Source organism: Pan troglodytes, chromosome 2, assembly GCF_028858775.2.
Source record: "Pan troglodytes isolate AG18354 chromosome 2, NHGRI_mPanTro3-v2.0_pri, whole genome shotgun sequence".
In the NCBI taxonomy this organism is placed as follows: Eukaryota; Metazoa; Chordata; class Mammalia; order Primates; family Hominidae; genus Pan; species Pan troglodytes.
In genome coordinates, this window is record NC_086015.1 from 168,331,948 (window position 1) to 168,355,000 (window position 23,053).

Consider the following 23,053-nt stretch of genomic DNA (forward strand, 5'->3'; position numbering starts at 1 on the left):
TTCCTGTCTCAATAAAATAATCTACAATCCACTAAGTTTTTCAAGCCCCAAACCACAAGTTATCCTTGATCCTTTCCTTTGCTTCATGACTGTTAGCCATTCAGTAACCTAGCCTATTGTTCCCGGCTTCAAAATATATTTTACATCTACTTCCTTCTGTCTCCAATGCTACTACCCTAGTCCAGGCTACCAGTATCTTTAGATTGGAATACAGAAATAAAGAAATCAGTAAAACCAAATTCTACTAAATACAATATGATATCCTGGATTGCATCCTGAAACAGAAAAATATATATATATGAGAAAAGTGCTGAAATCTAAATAAATCCTATAGTTTAGCTAATGGTATTGTATCATTGTTAATTTCTTAGTTTTTACAAATGTAACATCTTTATATGAGTTATTAACATTGGGGGATCCTGGAGACTGGTTGAAAGGCATGTAGACAACTCTGTATTACCTTTGCCCATTTCTTCACATCTAAAATTATTAATAATATAAATCTGACTATATAAAAAGATTTTGGCAGAGCAGAAACATTAAAACAACCTGTTGGAGATTACGTAGGCATTAATGGCTGAACAGAGACTCTCAGATATGACAGGATTCATTGTCTTTTTTTTTTTTTTTTTTTTTTTTTTGAAATGGAGTCTCACTCTGTCACCCAGGCTGGAGTGCAGTGGCACAATCTCGGCTCACTGCAACCTCAGCCTCCCGGTTCAAGCGATTTTCCTGCCTCAGCCTCCCGAGTAGCAGAGATCATAGACGCTCACCACCACGCGCAGCTAATTTTTGTATTTTTAGTAGATACTGGGTTTCACCATGTGGGCTAGGCTGGTCTTCAACTCCTGACCTCGTGATCTGCTAGCCTTGACCCCCCAAAGTGCTGGGATTAGAGGCATACGCCACTGTGCCTTGCCAGGATTCATTGTCTTTTGAGCATAACACTTACTGAGTGCTCTATGTCATGAATTCAGCACTTAGCAAAACTAAGCCAGAGTTCCAAGCTTCGCAGATATCTCATCTATGATTTAAATTTGATCTGATTCAAAACCCCTAGAAGCTAATGACATTAAACGTAAGCATGGATACATGCAAAATTTGTTATTACTTTGCTCAATTGTTTATCAACCATTTTAATAGAAACTGTTTTGCAAATCTGCACATTCAAGGAACCCCTGCATCTACATACACACAGCCATAACAATTTAAGTTACTTTCAAATTCAATTGAAACTTTTCCTAAAACACAACTTTAAGGCCTCTACCACATACACATAATAAAGAACAAAGAATCTAGCTCATTTTTGGTATTATTAGTATTTAGAAGTGTCTTCAAATTTTAGATCACATTTTAAAATATTCTAAGATAACAATTCTTAAAGAGTTGTTTTATTACATTCATGATTACATGAAGAAAACAACCTAATTTAGTTATTAAATTAGGTTGTCTAAGCCTGTTTTTTAATGTCAAAATTATTGTATCTGTGCCTATTTTTAACATCAAAATTCTGGATAAAATTTAAAATATCAGTCACTCAGTATGCAAAAATTCTTCTCTCTAATTTCATATATCAAACACCCATTGACTTACTTTAGTTTCACTTTTTTTTTTTTTCATTCAAATATCTCCACAAGTAGAGCTGGGGGATATTCAGGAGGCCTATCCACAGTGTATATCGTCATTTTAAATCAGATTGAAATAATTTGAAAGTGAAAAAGTAATTTTAAAACAGTCAAGAAGGCACATAATGTGTGTGTATGTTGAAGCAGTGGGTGTGTCGGTTGGGGATAAAAGCATTGGGAGGAGAGAAAAGAAGCCGATTATTACCAAACATATTATACATATCAAGACTGTTGAACCACCTCTTTCCCATAAAAGTTCCTTATGACCCATTCTGTCAAACAGGAAATGTCACACTCATACACTTTACTCTCACTAGCTAAGATATGGGCCTGGGGAAATCAATTATTTGCTAAACTTACTTTACTTGCTAGGCTATATACTCTGTTGCCATATTTATATGTAATTAGGTATTTTCCATTATCTATGTACTCTCAGGAAATCTTTATCAATATCAACCTAAATTAATATGCCAGGAGAGTAATAGCAGTCCTTCCATGCCTTCAGCTGCAATTCATTTTTAAAGGTTTGAGATATTGCAGGGTCTGAAATTTTCTTAAGGTATGAGTTAAGGTCTTTCTGTGAGGTTATTGAAATAGTCAGGATAGCCTTCACTATGATGTCTTACAGAGTTTGAGACTCAAAAGGGTAAACTGAAGAATTGTCATTAGTAGAGGTCCCATTTTCTTAATATAGGTCTTCATTCTCCCCTTTCTTATGAAGTGGTAACTGGATTATGAAGACATCCCTCTGCAGTTTAACCTTATTCCACACATTCTAGAATGTGGTAGATAGCTGGAACTACTGAAAAACCAAACTGAATTATCATAGCTCTACTCATTATGGTATCCTATGTCTTGTTTTCATATGGAAAATTGGGTATTTAGCAGTGAGACCTATTATCTGTGGTTATCTGTGAGATTCTTTTTTATACTTAGCTTTTTATTAAACCATAGTAGTGTTATTGGGAAAACATGGACAAAAGGATGAGATTACAGGCGACAGTAGTATTTTTTCTATCTAGTTGTCACTTCACTTGATAATAGCAGGAGGCAGAGGAAATCTAAATCCCTACGGTAAGCACTTTAAAGAGAATCATAGTTATTGAATTTTTCTTTATCTAGTCTTCATTTGTTTTTGGCAAGTTGGTCTTTTAAGATAGGAGCATAATTCATGCAAAATATTGACTCAGAGTGGAATATGCATATCACAGGAGATCATCAACTACTTCAAACAATCTGATCATATTATAATCAGAATTATAAACAATCAAACAAAAAAGAACATTTTAATATGCAATGTAAATGGCTTTTTATGTTTCTTAGATAATAGTAATCTATAATGCTCTAATAAAACTTGTCTGCTGTGAACATGTTTAAGACATGGAAAAGCTTTTCCTGGAAGTTATTAATTATCACCAGGTATTCTCTCAGCCCATCACAGTTAATTATTCAGAAAAATTCAAGTTAAAAGGTTTACTGACTTTCACAGGGGGTTAAGATATGAAACTTAATTTATGTCTCATGTTCATATCTTTTGTATGTTGTATATTAACCTTTTAATATTTTGTCATAGCATTTTTATTAATGAAAATAGTAATAAAATTTTGTAGCATATTTGTACACATAACTGTATGCATATTCATATTTTTTACTTTACAATTCCAATATATTACATCTTCCTAAGTGATCGTATTTTAGGTGTCAATTTTATACAAACCTATTTTAAGTCTGAAGAATTTATTAGCCCTACATCCCTGATTCTATTGACAAGGAAGACATTCCTATGTTACATGCTAAGACATACTGGGCTACATGCCATTAATTTCTGTGACAATAGTTTGAAATTCTGCAATCCCTTTAACACAGTACTTTTGCAAAATAACTTCTAAAATAATTAAATTAGACTCCAAATGCATTAAAAATGTAAATATGAAGTTTCGAATTATTTTTCCCTAATAAGATTAGAATTCAAACACAAGCATATTTCAAGGACAATATAAAATGACAATGAAAATATACAATTTCAACACAAAGTCAAACATTCAAGACAACTAAGGTGTAGGAATAAAGTGTCAAACTTCCAGACCCAAAAAGCACTCTGAATTTTTATATGGATATTCATATCTTTAATAAAAATATTTACCTTCAGTTTATTGTATAAAGTATGTCTTTGTTCTTACAACTGCCTTAAATATTTCTTTTTGGGTTAAATTTACCATCAATTAAACTCTGGTTGATTACTATACATTTTCAGTAAGCTAGAAGAGAATGTGATCATAGCATTTCAAGAATCAAAGTTTAATAAGAATACAGATGCATATTCTTCTCTTTGTAAGGCCTCACATTACCTAAGTGGAAATGCAGTTTGACATGCATTAAAATTTGGATCCTACAAGGCAGAAATATATTTCATATATTAATTTGTATGAGTATCTGCAATCCTTTGTTGATAATCTAATTACTCCTCACCTTTGTCCACAACAGAGTTAGAACTGAAAGGGATATAACTACACAAATCCTGACACTCCAAGTGTCAATTATTATACATTTGTCTTGTATAGAACAGACAAAAATGTATTTTAAACAGCTCTTCTTTTTAAAGGAAGGCAATATGTATAATACTTTTATATATGCCCTGTTTTATTTTAATAATCTTGGCTGGATTAACATTCTAGTAAAATTTGCAGTGAAGTGGTAGAACCTGCTGTTAAGCAATGATAACAAAGAATACATCAATAGAGCCCACTAAATTATTGCTCTTATTTGTAAACATTTAAGCAACTGAGCAAAAGCTTTCTAACACCGCATCTGAATAGTATTGGCTATGCTCCTTTCTCTGCTTTGTCTACTGCTGAGGAGCTATGAATACATCTTGTAACTCTTCCCTCCCTCTCTCGCTTCCTTCCTTCCTACTTTCTTCCCCCTAGTTTCTCCTTGGAGACATGCTCATATTACTCATTTTCCTCTGCCTTCTTTGTTTAGTCAGCTTGTATATTGCTTATTTAGACACCATGTATATTGCCAATAATCAAATTTAAGAAAAGTAAAAGAAGTCATTTCTCATACTGTCACATTTCTTACCACCTCTCTTACACTCCAAACTCCATTTCTTTTCATCATTTCTCTGGGTTACATACACAGGACTTTCAACTTTTGCAAGAATCCATAGGCCACACATATTTAAAACTCTGTCCATTCATTTATTCAACAAATATTTATTTAGTGTTTATTGTTGCCCAGGCTCTGTGTTGAAAATAATGGGAAGAAAGGTAGTAATGTGGCTATTTTAGTAACAGGAAAAGATTCACGAAACTCAGAAGTTTGATCAGAATGTATTGCCCTTACCTGTGCAAAATATGGTCCTAGACACTGGGCTACGAAAGACTGAAGACAATCTGTGCTCTCAAGTGCTTACAATATAATTGAAAAGCCAGAATTCTTGGCACCAATAGGCGAAATGACTGAAGGACACTTAGGGTAAAATATTCCAACATACTCAAATCAGCATAAAGTAAATAGTGTGCAGGAGTATTTGAGAGAATAGTCAAAATTTAGTTTACTGTATCAATAGAGGCCTACTGCATGAAGGGAATTTGAAACTGAATTTTGATACCCATGAAAGATATGTATTTTCAGGAGATAAAAGAATAACCACAGTAATTTGTACAAACATGGGAATAAACAAACTGCATATTCTGAAAGATAAAGTATTTGCTTGGTAAGATACTTGCTGAGAATAATAGTTCTCAAAATGGTGGCTGATGAGCAGGCATATGAGAATTACCTCAGAAGTCTTTCCCCAGCTGATTACACATTATCTTCTCTCTCTCTTCATTTTCTGTTTGCTACATTTCTTTCCATTTTTCTGTGATGTCCCTTGCAGTGGATATAAGGACGGATCTGTGTATGTTGCAGTTAGGAAAGGCAGATTGCAATTTGAAGAAAAGTTCCACAGAACCAATATCTCCATGCTACCTGCTTTGAGTCAGGACACGATGCTTTATGGAAATGCTCACATATATTTTTGAAATGGGATAGGAGTAGTGAAAGGTGTATCTCACAACTGGGTAGCCATGTTTAAATTAATATGAGAAGTGAGTAAGTGTCAAACCCAAGCCTGATTCATTTAACAAATAAAATATTACCAACTACGTTTTATATACTGTTCAACATTCCACACCACATCTTACCCTATTTTGAAGCTTAAATTTAAGCCTTTATTAAAAACTACATCTGTGCAATAAAGCAGTATGTAAACTGTCATTTGTTTCATAAAGATGTTAGTAGATGGTGTCCACATATATATGCATTGTGTGTGTGTGTGTGTGTGTATATATATATATACATCCAGAATTCATTTGAGCAATGTTCACTTACGTTATCCACATTTATAAAGCGAGAAGCGTATAAGATCCAAATTAAAATGCAATGTCATTATCATTTATACTGTTAAAATTCAAATCATAAAAATAAAAGGGGGGAGCAATATTACAGGTAACAAAAATACTTTATGTATATTTGGCTCTGAAATAGTCATTGCTCTGAAACGTTACATAATAAATTATAATAACTTTAATACATAATTAAGTTTTCTTAAAAATATTAATAATTGGTTGTGTTTCTTAAATACATTCTAGTAATGGGCTAAGGACAGTTATGTTAAAATGGCCCAAAAATTAGCTAGCAGGCAATGAGGAGTTCTTGTTTGTACACAAGAAACTATTACTATTTAAAAGAGGAAAAAAGACCTCCTCATTTATTTTACACATCTGTACCATGAACTAATCTAAATGTTTTAATATCATTACTTCAGTTCATCCTAGTGATTTTTTGCATTAATATTTACTTTTAATTATAATTTGTTTAGTTATCATCAAGGTTTGATTTTCAGTGAATTTGTTAACAGATGCTAATTGAAGTGGCTTAGTAAACCAACTGCGAGATTTAAACTCTTCCAAAGATAGGACACTTAAAGGTGAATACAAAAACCTAGTTCAAACTTTCTCCATTAAGCCTTTATCAAACGGTTTTCAGAAAGAGGACATTTTCATTTTACCCCCATATTTCCATTGTCCTTTTTGTTGAAGATTTCCTAAAGAAAAAGTGAAAAATGCATGGGCCTGGTTATTCCACAGACAGATTTCATACTTACACTTGGAGTTAACATTTTTCTCTACCTACTTTTAAAATTGCCAGCTAAAAAAGTAAAACAACAAATGAAGGGTCAGTTAGGAAACAGAGGAACAGATTTCAATTTTCAATTCAAATTTGGTTAAGCAGAGAACGTATAGGGGAAAAAAACATTGCAATTGGATTTAATACACATAAAAGATTGAATTTAGATAAACCTTAAGGTTGTCTATTTAAAAAAAATTACAGGATCTGTTAATACTTTACATCTTTGATGGGCTTGTTTTTACCATAAAGTTTGTTACCACATACCGAAAAGAAAAGTATTTTAAGATAAATTGTTTTACCAGAATTCTGAAGGAAAAAAAAAAACACCCCTTAGAATTCTTTGTGGCCACATAATATCTGAATAGTCAAAAGTTTACACTGTAAATAAAAGGAGGAACAATATGTGGATTCTAGTAGCTTTAATGAAGGCAATATTTTGGATGCCACAGCAAAGATAAAGAGCATTTCAGAAGAGGAGAGGCAAGGTTTTGAGATTTTCAAGATGAGTTTCATATTTTTAAAACACTTAACTGATTTTGTCAATTTCCACATGTAGTTATAGTTTTACTATAGGTTCTGACATTTTTCATCAGACTTATGAATGATATCACAATCAGGGGATATAAGTTGAATTATCTTCTCAGCCTAGGTACAAAACTAAGTGAATTGGGCATTTAGTTATTGGGTGTAAGAATTGTCATCAATCTCTGATCTTGCTTTGACAACTGATTTGAGCTCAATGCATATGCCTTTAGTCATAAGAATATCTTGGCACTGAGTCAGAAACAGAAGTAGAAGCAGGGATGTCAGCAATAGTGAAAGCAATAAGTTCTGCAGGAAGAACAGAACTTCTTTCCATCTCTCCACACAATCAGGTGATATCTTTCTTTCAACATCTTTTTTTTCAGAGCTAACTTTGACATGCCCAGGTTTAGGGAAGTTATGCTCTCGTTTCAAAGCTACCAAAAATGATTATGTAGTGTTTCATCATTCAAAAAGACTCTAAACCTACAGGTTCTTAGCAAAATGTATCAGAAATACAACAGCTCTGTCTTCACATATAACACATTGTAATATGGGTAATAGAATACCTTTCATTTTCAAGAGAACAATCTCCCACTTATTATAATTGAATCAAAATAAAGTATTCATGTTTGTTTTTATCTAAGTCAATGGCACATTCTTCTTAATACAATTTGTTTGGTTTTGATACAGTTTAATACATTGCAAACTCATCAATCCATTGTACTTCTTATTGGTAAGTAGATAGACTAAATATACTAAAGAACCTTTTTTTTTTTTTGAGACGGAGTCTGACTCTGTCCCCCAGGCTGGAGTGCAGTGGCGCAATCTCGGCTCACTGCAAGCTCCGCCTCCTGGGTTCACACCATTCTCCTCAGCCTCCCAAGTAGCTGGGACTACAGGCACCGGCCACCACGCCCGGCTAATTTTTTGTATTTTTAGTAGAGACGGGGTTTCACCGTGTTAGCCAGGATGGTCTCGATCTCCTGACCTCGTGATCCGCCCGCCTCGGCCTCCCAAAGTGCTGAGATTACAGGCGTGAGCCACCACACTTGGCCAAGAAACATTTAATTAGGCATGCTGAGCCTTTCTGTTACTGGGTGGTGAAGAAGAAAGGCTTCTTTTTACTAACATTCATTGGGTTTTAAAGTTAATGGTACTGTAGGAGTTGGTTTGGGTCGAACTGTAAATTTATTATGATGCCTTTGGGCTGTATGTCTTTGAAATCCACCACAAGAATTATTTTCTATTAGAATTTTTTAATGTAAAAAATCATCTGTGTGAGTGCAATAGAAAAAAATACAATTTCTCAAGAATTTGTATTATCAGGAGTAAAAATTACCAAAATAAAAGAAGATGGCCATAGCATGTTGCCTCTTCACAACTACTAACCCCTGGTATACGCTTGATTTCTCCATATAAAAATTATGTCTCTTCAATTCAGATTTCCTATAAGCAAACTAAAGATGGTAATATTTGTTTATCATTATTACTACTATTATCAAACATTTTAATTTAAGGATGATGTTTTAAAAGTAAAACGGGATGTTGGATGTCTTAAACTGGATCTTACTTCTCTTATATTTCACCTTTAAGATCTCACTTTTCCTACAGACCTAGATAAATTTAAAAGGTCTTGTCTAATTAATGAAGTTATTAAATTGTTTTTACCTGTAAAATTTATTCTATAAATAGAAAAATGGAAAAATAAGTACTTGCTTTTTATTAGGCTTATGTTGCATACTTATATGAAGAAATTAGTTCCTATACTCTGAAGACTTCTGAAGACTTAAAATAAATCACAATCTTACTGAGATGTATCCCCTATGATTTAAATAACAAAATGAAACAAATTGGAAGATAAAATAACTTTTAAATTCAGAAATATTAATTACAGTGTTACTTTTTACATGTGAATATTCCGAAAGTGAAGACTCAAAATTTCATCCAGCTTGTCTTGGATGGTGGCTAGACAGAAGCAAGAAAAATAAATGCATAAAACAGAAATTGTTATACATGTAATAAAAAATGTGTAATTTACATATAAGTAAAATTCAGCATATATAAACTATATACATGTATATACAATGTATATACATATATAATAGTACTATATATATACACACACACACACACACACAATGGCCCAATTATACATGTGTTATTGCTATTACTTTTAAAAGGCCTATAGTATATTAAACAGAACATAGTATATTGAAGTGAATATGGTGATTTTAGTGATACTTATTTGTGTTCTGTTCACCTGAATATTCAGTGGAAAATTTTGAGCTAAGTGTAAGTTATAAATGTCTAAGTTCAAATGAAACTAGCTCAAATCACTTAAGATGGAGTGTCCATTGATTACCACTTCCTCTCACATTATCTTGACTTGTTATAGTCGTATTTCTCAAATTTTGTGTAGCATTTCATTAATGCTCCCTTTGTCATAGCCATTTCACAAAAGTGTAACATTTATTGGCCTAGACAACATAATTGCAAAAGGACAAGACTGTACGAATAATGAATTTACACTGAGTGAATCAAAATAATGTGTTGCGATGGTTAAAGTTCTTTTGTTCTATAATTGCATTATAAATTTTCATAATCCTAAACATATTCTTTTCAAATATCAAGGGTTTAAAGTAATAGTGCCAGGTTTCAAAAGAAATCTTCAACCTCAGTCATTAAATTTTCCTTTCGATTCCCTCTCTCTAAAATTTATTAAAATTATAGTGTTCATCATCCTTATATTTAAGTATTTGTAATTACATAAAATAATATAGCATTCTAAATAAAAATATAAAAACATCTACATAAATAATACCACATATGATGTATAACACGATGTTAAAACTTATTGAATTAAACTAATAGTTCATTTCCAATTATTTCTCACTAATCATCTTATAGTTTGAGATATTACAATATTTTTATTATTTCTAAATATTATTACTATACTTAGTAATAAAAATAGCAATGAATAATAGCAAGTAACTGCCAGAACTGGGTCTGCTTTAGTCAAGTTAGTCATCACAATGAAGTGAATTAGTAATCTAACTTTTTCTTAAAAATAAATATTTTACTGCAGCAAAAACATAAAACATATTATAATCATAGTACCTACATGAATATCCATCGTGTTTAATGAAAACAGATGTAGTATTATAAATCAAAGCTAACTTAGGTAATTTGAATGCACAGCAAAAATAAATGTCCTAACCAGGGGGTAGAAAATTCCATAAAAGCAAAAAACTATTCCCTTAAATACAAAATTCCATTCTCATGTAAATTTATTTTTACTACATAAATAAATTTATTTCTCATTCAAGGGTGGAAGTACCACCTATATTTAAGACCAAACAGTCTTACTTTCTGTATTTAATAAGTGAAATATAAACATTATAATTATCAAGTTATATTGTGATTTGATATTGTTTATGGGCACTCATTTTTCAAACGTTGAAAGCACCAGGGTCTTTTGAGATTGTACTTTAGCCTGATTTGTATAATATGCTGTGTTATGAATATGTGCGTGGTCATTAAGGAAATGAGGACTATTATCTGAAGCATCTAGCTTTGCACTTTTAAGTTTTTACTATGCATTTGCTTTCTATTATTCCCCAAACCATTTGATTAGGAGGAATGGAAGTATGATAAATTGCTAGTTCAGAGAGACTCTGTAATTTGGGTTTTAAAACACTTAAAGTGTAATATTGGTTTTATGTACCTTAAAAAAAAGAGACAGGTGATTAGAAAGAATAAAGGAGGTGGGATAACCAGAAGAAAGGTGATTTGTGGGAAAGTAAAAAAAGAAAACAAGAAAGAAAAGAAGAAGATAAAACAAAAAAGAAGAATGACACTTGTTTAATAATTGGCCTGACTCTTCTGCATAAGAGCTTCATTTCAATATTACACAGACAGATAAAGTGAATGATGTTCATGGGCTTTTTCCTTTTAAAATAATTCCAAATTATATTCCAATAATTGAGCATAAAAGTTATAGATACATGTCAAGTGCCCCAAAACTGCAATTTTATATGTATATACTTGTCTTTTTTATTTTTATGCATACCTATGCTGATATTTCTATATAATTAATTAAGAGAAATATAAATATATTCTTGTAGACATTCATGGGGCTTTTCAATTTGTTACTACAATGCTTTCGTGCTATTGTAGTCACACACCTTCAGAAGCTGCTAGACTCATTCTCTTTTTGTGGAAAAAATTGTGATGTAAGGCTTCAGTGACTTGTGATGAATTACATTCAACACGTAATGATAATTCCTGCTATGGGCACTTTGAGGAAACCCTAGCAGAGAACACTGACCTCGCTGCACAGTTCTGCGGGTCCTGGGTCTGTGGATCTCTGGAACTCTGCTGCCCTCTAATGGCCTACTTAGATAAGTGCCTGCCTCATAGGTCTGTTTTCTTACGTTTCCTCCACCAATTTGATACCGGCACCATAAAAATCCAATATTCTTTGGTTTCGCTCACATATAAATGGATCTAAACTTGGTTTGTTGTCAGGTTAATTTTTCAACATAATTTTAATGTCATATGACGAAAAACTCATTCAGCATCCTCTGACTTAGTTCAAGCGTTATTGGGGCCAGTTGCTGTAAGTGGTTGGAAAATGGTAACCAAATATAAGTGACAGCTTTCACAGGATTCTGACCATCTAAATTGGCTCCACGGCCTTTGATATTTATTGGGTTGTGTGGGTGTGTGTGGAAGCGTGTGGGTGTGTGAGGGTGTGCATGTAATTGGACTACATATTTTAAAAACAATAGCAATTTTACTTTCCAATTTGTTTATCTCATTTATTATCTTAAGATGTATGGATCCTTGATTATCTTCTCCTAATTAATCCTGTACTTCTTAGCGATCTAGTTACTTTATTTTCTCCCCCTTGCATCTTGCCTGGGAAACAGTGCATCACTGGTTACTAAGACTGAAATTCATAATTCAAGGAAAAAAAAGTAAACCATAAGTCACATTTTAAGTCTCAGTTGTATCCTGGTTTGGACTAGAGATGGTGGGATATAAGATTTATCAACATCACAGTGCATCAAACCCGTTAATAAATTACTTTCTGTGTAACAAGTAAAAGAAATCATTTTTAAAATGGGAGCACGAAAGGCATGGCATAGCTGGAGTTTAAGGTTCAAGCTTTGTATCCTCTATATATAATGTATTATGTTTTTCAAAAACTTTTTATTAGGAAAGCTATACCAGACGCATAATCACTATACAATGATTAAACATTACCTTTACAATTTATAATCACTGAAATTACAGAATAAATATATGCACATTTCTTTTGAATCTTTGTGTGTGAGAGAGAAAACATTAAAAGTGCTTCCTACAAAGCTGTTAGTGATATATACCCAGTTGCTTTTTTTAATATTATATATATATATATAAGAAAGTGCAGATGTTCTCCAAAAAATCTTGGCATCAGGATGAAGTGTCACAAAGAGGGTGCTCATCCCTAGGCATGTGTCTTCGGCTGTTAAACCACCAGGCCTCTACTTCAGTAGAATCCAGCCTAGAATGTGACTTTTCCCAGGGTGGTAGGAGAGATGCTGTGAGCTGTACACTAGCAGTGAAGGGTTGTAGAACTATGGAGAGGAGAAAAATGGATCAAACCCGAACTAAGCAGATTGGGTTGAATGGAAATGGTATGGAGTGTGTGTGTGTGTGTGTGTGTGTGTGTGTGTGTGTGTGTGTACCTGCACCAGCAGGAAGAAACTGCAGGTTTAGGGACCACGGTCTGCAGATGGATACGTGTATGAGAGACAAGATAGTGAGTGAGAACATTCGAGCAAGACCCACCCCCTCCCTCCCCATCTTGCAGTTTCCAGGCATGCAGCAAACTGCATTGTTAATACATGTACAGAATCTGTGCCATGATGATAAGAAAGAAAGCCACAAATGACAAATGTCAACTTGTTCCCCCCCCTTTAAATCAAAACTACAACTAAAAAAAAAAAAATAGTTACTGAAAATAAAAAGACACATTGAATTTTACTTAATTAGGATCCATACAATGATCCCCAGTATACCTTATACATGGCACAGTCAAAGTCTCAAGTTTCAGTATAAAAAAATAATGATAACATTTGCTGGCAAAAGTCTGCGAAGGCACTTCATTGATTAATGATCTGAGTATGGCCCTTCCTCCAAATCGCATCTGAGAGGGGAGAGCATACATCTGTATTCTCTAGTTATCATGCGGTTTTAGTTTTGTTCAGGGTAGGGAAGATCGTGAGGATGGAGTTACTGGGACAAGTGTAAAGGGAGCAAGGGATATATTTCTTTTATTTTCCTTTTCTTTTGAAAAAAAAGCACTAATATATTTTCTTCTCTCTGTTAGAACCTATATGTTGTCTTCTCCAGGACTTCGAGGTAATCCGGCTTGGTTTGAAGTTTGGCCCTTAACTCGAGGTAATCACTTTTTTGGGTTTGGTGGTCTGTGAAGCCCTTTCCAGCCGAGAAGAGAAGGGTTTCTTTGAGCCTGGCATCCTGCTGTAAGTCTGGGTATTGCATGCCAGGAGGGTGCACGTGCAGTTCCTTTAATTTGGGCACTGTTCCATAGAGACAGTCCACAAATCCCACTGTGCAGGGAGCAGGCTGTGGCCTCTCTCGATCTAGTAGCATACTGCCACTACCACAGCCTCCCCCAGGAGGAAACAGCACCACCCCACCATTTTTCTCATGGTGGCGGAACCCCGCCAAGTCTCCCCCAGTTCCCCCAACTACTCCTGAAACCCCACCAACTGCTGGGTGGTGAGGGTGATGGTGATTCACCGTCACTATGGTGTTAAGCTGGGAGCTGGACACTGCTAGGGCCCACTCCTTCTCTTTTTCCAGCAAGGTCCGGTAGTTACTATGGTTCTCCTTGGGTGTCTCAGCAAACTGCTCACTTCCTAGGAGAGCCTCACCCACTCCCGGTGGTTGTGTCCCTGGACCCCCACGTTCTGCACTCCCTGCTTCTTGGGCTGATGAAACAGCCACCTCCTCCTCCTCACGAGGCTTGTAGATGGGGTTGTTGCACATTTGGGTAACTGGGTGGGGGATGTACTCATACACATGACCCACGGGAGGGGCCTTCTCTGGAGAGGAAAGAGTTGGTCGACCACCACCCCCACTTCCGCCACCACCACCTCCACCATCCTCAAACAGCCTGTGGCATTGCATTTGGATGCCAGTAAGGTCCACACCTTCCTGCCGCTTGCTTCTGAAGGGCAGCTTCTTTCGACGCCGTCGGAGCACGTAGGCAAAGAGGCCTGCAGCAACAAAGACTGCTGAGAAAAACAGAACCAGCAGGCTGAGAATTAACACAGAAAGTGGCACAGGGCCCCCAGGAGGAGAAAACTCATAAGGTGATGCACTGGTTGGTGCCCCAATAAGGTGAGAATCTCCAGGCTGGGCTGGGGATTCTCCAGCTGGTGCAACGTGCAGCATCTCTGGGCAAAGAACTTCCAGCTCAATAGTGCGCACATCACGGTGCGTGAGGTTCTCAGGGCTCCTGCAAAGCACATCACCAACCACACTGACTGAGCTGATGGTTTCGATCCACTGTTTAAAGGGGACCAGGTCACAGGTGCAGTCCCAAGGATTCTCATTGAGGTCTATCTGGACAATGGCATTCAAGTGTTCCAGGACACCAGCCACGGGAAGATAGAGGAAGTAGTTCTTCCTCAGGTTGAGCCGGGCCAGGGATGTGCCAGCAAAGGCGTCTGTTGGCAGAGTCCTCAGTAAGTTATTATTGAGGAATAGCAGCTTCAAGTTGGGCATGAGGCTGAAGGCTGCAGGCTGGATTTCCCGGATGACATTGAACTCAAAGTACAAGTAGTGCAAACTCTGTAGGCCTCGGAACATGCCTGGTGTCAGCTTCTCTATATCGTTGCCATTGAGGAAGAGGCTCTTTAAGTTGGGCAAGTTGATAAAGGCCCCATCTTGGACATAGGAAATACGATTGTTCCCCAGATGCAAGAGATCCAAGGAAGAAAAATTCCAAAAATCAGAACGGTATATTTTCTGAATCAGATTGCTACTCAGATACAGTTTCTTGGCATTCAAGGGCCTTGGAAGAAGTTCAGAAATGTTATTAAATCCTCGCTCTTTGCAGTTGACAGTCAAGCCAAGGTCATTGATGTGCAAATTACACGTACACCCAGTGGGGCATATAATGGGGATTGGTGGTCTGGTCTGATAAGGAGCAATGGGAGGCTGGTTTGGACCAGGATATAAAGCTTGGGAGGTGGAGGGTGGCCTTGGTGTTCGAGGCTGTTTGGTGGGCTTAGGCTGTTTATTTGAGGACTTGTATTCTACAGAAGAAGCAGTAAAATGAACAGAGGATAGCATTGAGGAAGGCTTAGTTGGCCATGCATTCTCCTTACTTGATGACGAATGTGGAATTCCCAAACTAGCCTCTACCTCAGAGTCAGACAACAAGGGACAGAGTTCTGTCTTCCTGATTTCTCGTAGGTCCTTTCCATGGAAGTGGAAAGGGGTCTCACAGGTAATGTCTCCCACCAGGGCAGTATAAGGAATGCGTTCCAGCCAACTCTTCAGTTGTACAATTTCACATGTACAGTTCCAAGGGTTTTCTTCCAGCTGGAGCTCCATCAGGCTTCTGCCAATGTGATCTAGCATTCCTCGGTAAAAAAGAACCTTTAACCTATTTCCACGTAGGTCCAAATGGGTTAAAGAGACAGCCTTAAATAAATTGGTTGGAAGCATGGGGATGAGATTATCATTTAAAATCAGAACCCTCAATTTACTTAGGTTCCGAAATGCCCCACTCTCAATACGTTTAATGACATTGTAATCTGCCTGCAGATATTCTAGACTTTCCAAGCCAAGGAAGGTGTCATTTCTGAAGACATCTAGTTTGTTTTCATGTAGATATAGTCTCTTTAAAATCTTAAGACCATTGAAAGCTCCAGTCTGAATGTCCTGCAATGCGTTGTTCCCAAGATTAATAGACACAGCATTATTCAAATGAAGAAAACTGTTGGTGTATAATTTCCTCATAGAATTCCTCTGCAGATACAGTTTAAAAGGTCTTGACCAGAACTCGGTAATCTGACTAATATTTGTAAATCCTTTACTGTCACAATGTATATGAAAGAGGCTTTCTTTAACTTCACAGTAGCATGGATCAAAACAGGGCTCATCTATTTCCTCTGAGTCCTCTATTAGGGGAATCGGGGTAGTCCATCCTAGAGCAATTGTGCTTAGAAGAATTATCCACAACATCCTTCCTCTGTGAAGCATCTCAGCTATGGAAGGTTTCATCCTTCGTGGTTGATTACAAAACTGCAACAGAAATAAAAATGCAGATTTTTAGCTTTTAGTCATATGTACTATTTTAATTGACTCCTACATGTGGGGCATTTTAAGAGCTATATAAAAACTTCAGCAATTGTTGAAGTGACACTCAAGATGAGCTAGCAACATACTTAATGTTTAGAGTGTGTCCTATATTTTAAACTTAGGAGACTCTGAAATACTGAACCATGCAGTGACATTTTCCTGAACCAAGCCATACTTGGTAAACGGCATATCGCATGAACAAAAGCAGCCTGCATTGCCTCTGTATAACAAACAACAGAACTGGTATATCGTACTTCCTTTTAGGCATAGGCAGATTCAGTAATAATGGCAATAATGTGGCCATCACACCTGTTTGCCTGTTAAAACTCATGTTGACATCAAAGATACTCATAATAAATCTGATTGGAACTCTGATGGGAAAAATATGTTCTTTGAGTTATAGGTTTTGACGATTAAAAAGACATGATATACTCCAAAATTATTATATTGATTAGTGTGATAAAGTATGAGCCTATTGCTCAATATCAGATGTTGAGATGTGTAAAATGATCAGCATCTCAGGAAAACTTAAGATTTATTTTTATGAAATGATCATAACATGCTTTATTACAGTGTATAGTCAGTATGTACACTATATGTCCACATCTTCTTGCCCAAGAATACATTATTGTCATCTTCTTTAATTTAATAAATAATTTGTATATATTTGTATCATTTGACTATTTAAAACATGTAGGAGTGATTAGCCCTTCTAAAAAACATGCCCGTGCAATTGTCAGAGCTAAAGATAGGGACAGCTAGAGGATGCTGAGTCTGAAAGTGTCTGAATTAAAACATTTGCAAAGCTTAGTTTGGAATGTGTATCTACGCCTTCAAGATCAACTGAGGAACCCTGTAAAAAGCTGGAAGAGCAGGTGGCTGGTTAGAGGGGAGGTGGGTAGTTAAAGTCAAGAGAGAGTGGAAACCTCTATTCTTACCTGCTGATAAATGATCTATCACACGAAATAAATTTCAAAAAAGATATTCTTTTCCAATCAGAAGAAACAAATGCAGTGCACTATTCTGATAACAGTCTTTCTCTATGCATCGTTTTCCTTGCCTAATAACATCAGCATATGAAAATGTTTACATAAATGATAATAATGCAGTTTTATTACACTGTCCTTCCTGAGTCACTAAAATATCAATCAAAATTGAATAGCTGATTTTAATCAACAAAAATAAACCAAAGTTTCTAGCATATATTTTCCTCACAGAGAGCACACAGAAAGATATATTTCATCAACCTTCTTCTTAAACCACAATGATATAATTTATAGGAAAAGTGAAAGAAATAAATCTTCACATTACACTTGCCTATAATGTTCACAGCTGTAAAGAAAGGAGATACCGTGAGAAAGCAAAGAGAAATCTGCCTCAGACATGCAATACTCAAAAATTAAAAACAATTCAGTGAAAAAGAGGGAGAGAGAAAAGGCTACATTGCAGTATCAATTAGTCTTCCATCTCCCTTATGAAATATTAAAATCTACTTAAGTTCTTTCTTCACCATCTTAAATATTTTTCTTGTTTTTCAGGTCCCTGTGGTTTAGGCAAAAAAGGCTACAGATGTGTTGGACTTACCTATTTTGCCAGAGTTTTTTGGGTTTCGGGTTTTTTTGTAATTTATTTATTTATTTATTAGCATGGAACCGTGAAAAGAAAAAGAAAAAGAAAAAAAAAAGCTTGAGTTTAAGGATTCTCTCTCTTTCCCTCCCCCTCCCTTTGCTTTGCTGAAGCTGAAGCAAAAGGGGATAAAGGGGGTTGGGCGGGGGGACTAAGAGAAAAAAAAAAGCAGCAAGCTTGAGACGTGCTGGGAATGCAATGGGCTCTTCAATGGGCTTCTTTAGGATGCAGAACTGCCGCTTGGCACACTCAGTAGAGGAGGGAGGAGAAGGGGCTGCAGCAGGCTTCCAGCTCTGCTGCCCCTGCCGCTGCCGCCCCGGTGGCTGCTCTCTTTGGGTACCCACAGCACATCACTGGGCACTGGGAGGAAGCACAGGAGGGAGGCAGGGAGGAAGGAAGGCTCAATCACAGTGCAGAATCTCAGACTTCTCTCGCTCCGGCTTTAAAAATATATATGTGCTATAACCCTGAACCCGGCATTCCACGTCATGAAAATGAGCTCCAAAGGGAACGCGCTTCGCATGGGTTCGGGAGCGAGCACTAGGAACCCCTGACTATACAGTTGAGTGAGTGAGTGTGTGTGTGTGTGTGTGTGTGTGTGTGTGTGTGTGTGTGTGTGTGTGTGTGTAGGGAAAAGAAGTAGAGGGGTAGAGAACACAAACTGGCAAAATAAGAAACCAGAGAGAAGGGGGAGGAGACCAACCTATGGGAAACATTTCTTTGGTGAGGAAGGTGGAGATGGGGGAGGGGGGCAGGGATAGGCATTTTCTTTCTTTCTTTTTTTTTTAAACTCTCAAGGAAACCATCCCCTGAGTGATTTGCTCCTTTAGTTTCCAAAGCTCATCTCTCTAGTGCAGGTGGTTTGAAAAGTGAGACTATCCTTCGTAAGTATCTTTTTCACAGGACAGCCATTCCCTGCAATGACGAGGATGGGGGGAAATCCAGGTCCCCAAAGCAGGAAAGCTGAATCTGTCTGATTCTGCCTGGGTGTCCCGAATAAGAGCTCAGACAGCCTGAAAGACTTGGACCGAGTTTCTCCTGCATTTTGCTTCGATCCCGTTGCACCAGGAATTCTTTTGTTGTGCTGCAGGTCAAAGCCTTCGATAGCCCCTGGATTCAACAGCATTTCTTTTCTTCCACTTTTTAAAAACAGACACAAGCCAATTCTCTGGAAGGAGATACAGACCACTTGGGTAACAATGGTACATTTCACATTGCGCCACCGGGAAAGACCTCGCGGGATTGGGGTGGATTTAAGGATTTGGATGCTTTTGTCCGTTCTTTCTCTTTCTTATTTTTTAAACTCAAATAATTCTCCGTGAAATTTTCGGGGAGCGAATCCTAGGGAGTAGTGGGAGTGGGGGTGGAGGTGATTGAAGGAAGATATTGTATTGTAGAGGGACTACCAGATGACAGTTCAGAAACGCTCTCAGAGGAATTTTTTTAAGGCTCAGCTGACAGCACTACAGTCCTGCCTGCTGGGAAGGAATGCAGCTTGGTGGGGAAACTGGGGAGAGCCAAGTGTGCAGCAAAGGAGTCTAATCAACAGGACCCGTGTGCTGTGGATGCTCCCCATCTGCCCCCACCAGCACACACCAATCCTGTCACCAACTCCTCGCCGGGAGGGGAGAAGGGAGGGACTTTTTGGTTGCTAAAGGACTAAACTGAACCTCAATTGCCCAAGGACTCAAAGTTAGTAGGTAGAGATGGTTTTCCCTTAATGGACCCTTTACAAAAGCAAATTTTAAAGCAAAGCACAGCTTACATGTCAATTTCTTACTGCTCTAAAACAGGTAAATCACCTAACAATGTGTTCCTTAAAAGTCAGTCAAAGGCAATTTCCATGATATTTTGCATTTAAAATGACCGCACATGAGTCCACTGGCAGACAGTAGCTAATTTTAGAAACATGCCACCATACACTAAGTAAGCAGCAGGGCAGAATTTTCTAACATCCTACCCTTAATATTCCAGACTCACCCTATTGCTCCCATAGGTCTTAGCCAAGAAGTAAACCAATACCGATAGCCTAAGCTCAGAATCAGAGCAATTCCCTCTCCCTCCCCAGCTGCCGGCACCCGCACCCTCCCCCCCATCCCCCGCCCAGCACTTTGGGTACCCAATGTGCAGAGGCGGTGACTATTTATCGGGTGTTTTCGGAACCCATGATGTGATGGAATCGATGGGTAACCCGGAGGCTGCCCTGAGCTTCCAGATGACGGTAAATGTTGTCTCGGCAATGAAGTCTCTGTTATTTCTTGAACTAAAACCCCTTAAGTTCTGGACCTGGGCTATGTCCTAAAGGCTATCTCACCTTTTTCCTTTTCTTTAGCTCAGGATAGCGCGTCTAAAGGACAGGGAGGGCTCCAAAAGTTAGGGGATATTGAGCCATGGGGCCCCGGTTTTTTCCGTGTCCTGCTGGGAGCGCCTAGAGCCATTTGTTTGTCCAGAGGGAGGACAAGAAGCCCTTTCTCCCTGCTGTGCCCCCTTCCCACTTCCTCCTCCCCACTGCTGGATCTTACAGCTCACTAATCTTTTCAGATCTAAGATTAAGTATTCCAATATGGAAGCAAAACTATCTTCCCTAGAACAAATAATTAAAATGCTGCATCATTCATTTTCTGAAGAGCTTTGAGCCGTCTATAGATCCTTTTCTAATCTGCTGTCGTCAGGCGAAACGCACAATGGTCTGTTTAGAAACGGAAAATTATTAAAAGCTCAAGCCTTTTTCCTTCTACCTCTTACAACACCAGCGAGCAATCCACTGGGGGAGGGGTCCTTCGCTCCGCCACCTGGCCTATTTGTTGGAGTTACTTACGATGTCTTCACCCAGAAAAGAGGTCCGAGGGTATGTTAGTCTCCGGTACCCCTCCTTCCACCAACGTCCTTACACCTAACTGATCCAATTCAAAACTGCAACAAACCCCTAGCACCTGTGAGCGTACAGAAGACACCGCGGCCAAACTCGATGTGCTCTACAATGCACATCCTACATACGAGAAATACTGGTTTCAATTAGGCAAAGTAGGAAAGGATGGCGGCGAGTACCTATGGTGCAGAGCGCTCAGGATCTCCGAGGTTTGCTCCGAGGGGCTTCCCAGCAGGAGGGGCAAACTCTCTGCGAAGCTGAATTGTATCCATCATACTGTAGCCTTGTAGCTTCTCCTCTTCTGGCCACCAACTTTCCGAAAGGCTACCGAATCACGCTTGTAATCCGTTTAAATATTTCCACCTTTGAGACTTGCAGGGAAATGGTCGCTGCATACCAATGGGAGAGCCGGGCGCGCACCTAGCGCGGCGATGCCAGCGACAGGGAGCTCACGACCACAGCTCCCTATGCCCTCGATGGCTGGTAGGCAGGCAGGCAGAGTGAGTGTCCCAGGACTAGTTTCCTTTGATTTAAAATCTCGGTGCTCTCGATCAGTGTAGAGCTTCGTTGTTCCCGAGAGCCTGAGCTCAGTCTCTGGATTTCTCTCTTTCTCTCTTCCTCAAAGGTTGTCACTCACAGCGCAATCCCTGCCCGAGGCCTCCTTCCATCCGAGAAGATGCAATTAGCCCTTGCTTTTCCAGGGTGTCTTTGCTCTTTGCCCTTTAGGTGGGTGGGAGTGGGGGTTGGTGGCGTGTAGATGAGAGAAGAAAAGGGTGGGGAGAGGCGGAAAGGAGGCAGGAAGGGGGCGACTAGATCTCAAATCCCAGCATTGGTCAGACGGCGAAGGTGGGGGGAAAGAAGGAGAGAGGGAGAGAAGATACAAATACACAGTATGGCTGTGCACACCAAATTCCACTTGGATTTGGGAGATCTCAGGCAAAGCACGAAGGTGAAGCGATCCCGTTGGCAGAGAGTGAGTCCCCTGACCGCTCACCATTCAAGCACCCTCACTTCTCGAGCAGGAGAAGGTGCGGGGGAGGGGGGGTGGGAGGGGGAGGGGACTGCTGAACGTTTCAGGCCAAGGAGACGCTCGCGGCGGCAGCGGCGGCGGCATCTTTTAAGACTGACCTGCTTTAAAAGTGCCACTTTAATGGCCTAGGAAACAACTAAAATCGGATTACACGTTACTTACCAACGTCTCCTCCTAAACTGGAGCGCCAGGTCGTGTATAAGGAGTCAATATAGGAAACGCAGGGCTGGAACCTGAATGCAAATCCATCAGCCGCCCCCAAATCGCGCACCAAGGGAGCGGCGCTCGGGAGCCCCCAGATCAGCCCATCGCCGGAGCTCCGCCAGCGCGTCCCCCCTGCACCCCCGGCCCCTCCTCCGCGCCAACTGTGTAAATCAGCCGCCGCAGTCCTCTCTCCGCGCATCGCAGGCAAAATCCCGGCTTAGGAAGCAAGGAAGCAAGTGATCTCTCTCTCTCTCTCTCTCTCTCTCTCTCTCTCTCTCTCTCTCTCTCTCTGTCTCTCTCTCTCTCGCTCTCTCTCTCTCTCTCGCTCTCGCTCTCTCTCTCTCGCTCTCGCTCTCTCTCTCTCGCTTTCGCTGTCCCCCTTACCCTCTCCCCCATTATCGGTCACAACCTGGCAGCTCTTCAAGAGACACCCTGTGAAATTGAGTGTCGGGAAGTCAGCATTCTGTATCCGTGGATTGATTTGTAACTTTTATTTGCAAATGAGAGAGATGCCTGTTTGGAAAATTACAGCCCAAAAGGTGGAGGGTGATCAAATTAAGAACATCTGAGCTGTATTGGTGGGCGGTATCGCTAAACGCCTCCGGGGAGCGG

The 23,053-nt window shown here is 38.6% G+C and overlaps 1 protein-coding gene across 2 annotated transcripts; it reads right to left on the reverse strand.

Annotated features, from left to right (window-relative positions):
- Nucleotides 1-3,199: 3,199 nt before the first annotated feature.
- SLITRK3 (SLIT and NTRK like family member 3) lies at nucleotides 3,200-23,053 on the reverse strand. 2 transcript variants are annotated; one of them, XM_526372.9, is made up of 2 exons: nucleotides 22,400-23,053; nucleotides 3,200-16,655 (listed from the first exon to the last, which is right to left on the reverse strand). In XM_526372.9, the coding sequence occupies exon 2, from the start codon at nucleotides 16,632-16,634 to the stop codon at nucleotides 13,701-13,703; it is 2,934 nt and encodes a 977-aa protein (XP_526372.6). In that variant the 5' UTR covers nucleotides 16,635-16,655; nucleotides 22,400-23,053; the 3' UTR covers nucleotides 3,200-13,700. The 2 variants fall into 2 exon arrangements, with proteins under 2 accessions (XP_526372.6, XP_003310134.4); XM_003310086.7 differs by lacking the exon at nucleotides 22,400-23,053 and adding an exon at nucleotides 21,387-22,228.

What these genes read in the sequence shown, in the direction of transcription:
- SLITRK3 (XM_526372.9), bottom strand. Translation starts at nt 16,634, where the DNA reads ATGAAACCTTCCATAGCTGAGATGCTTCACAGAGGAAGGATGTTGTGG.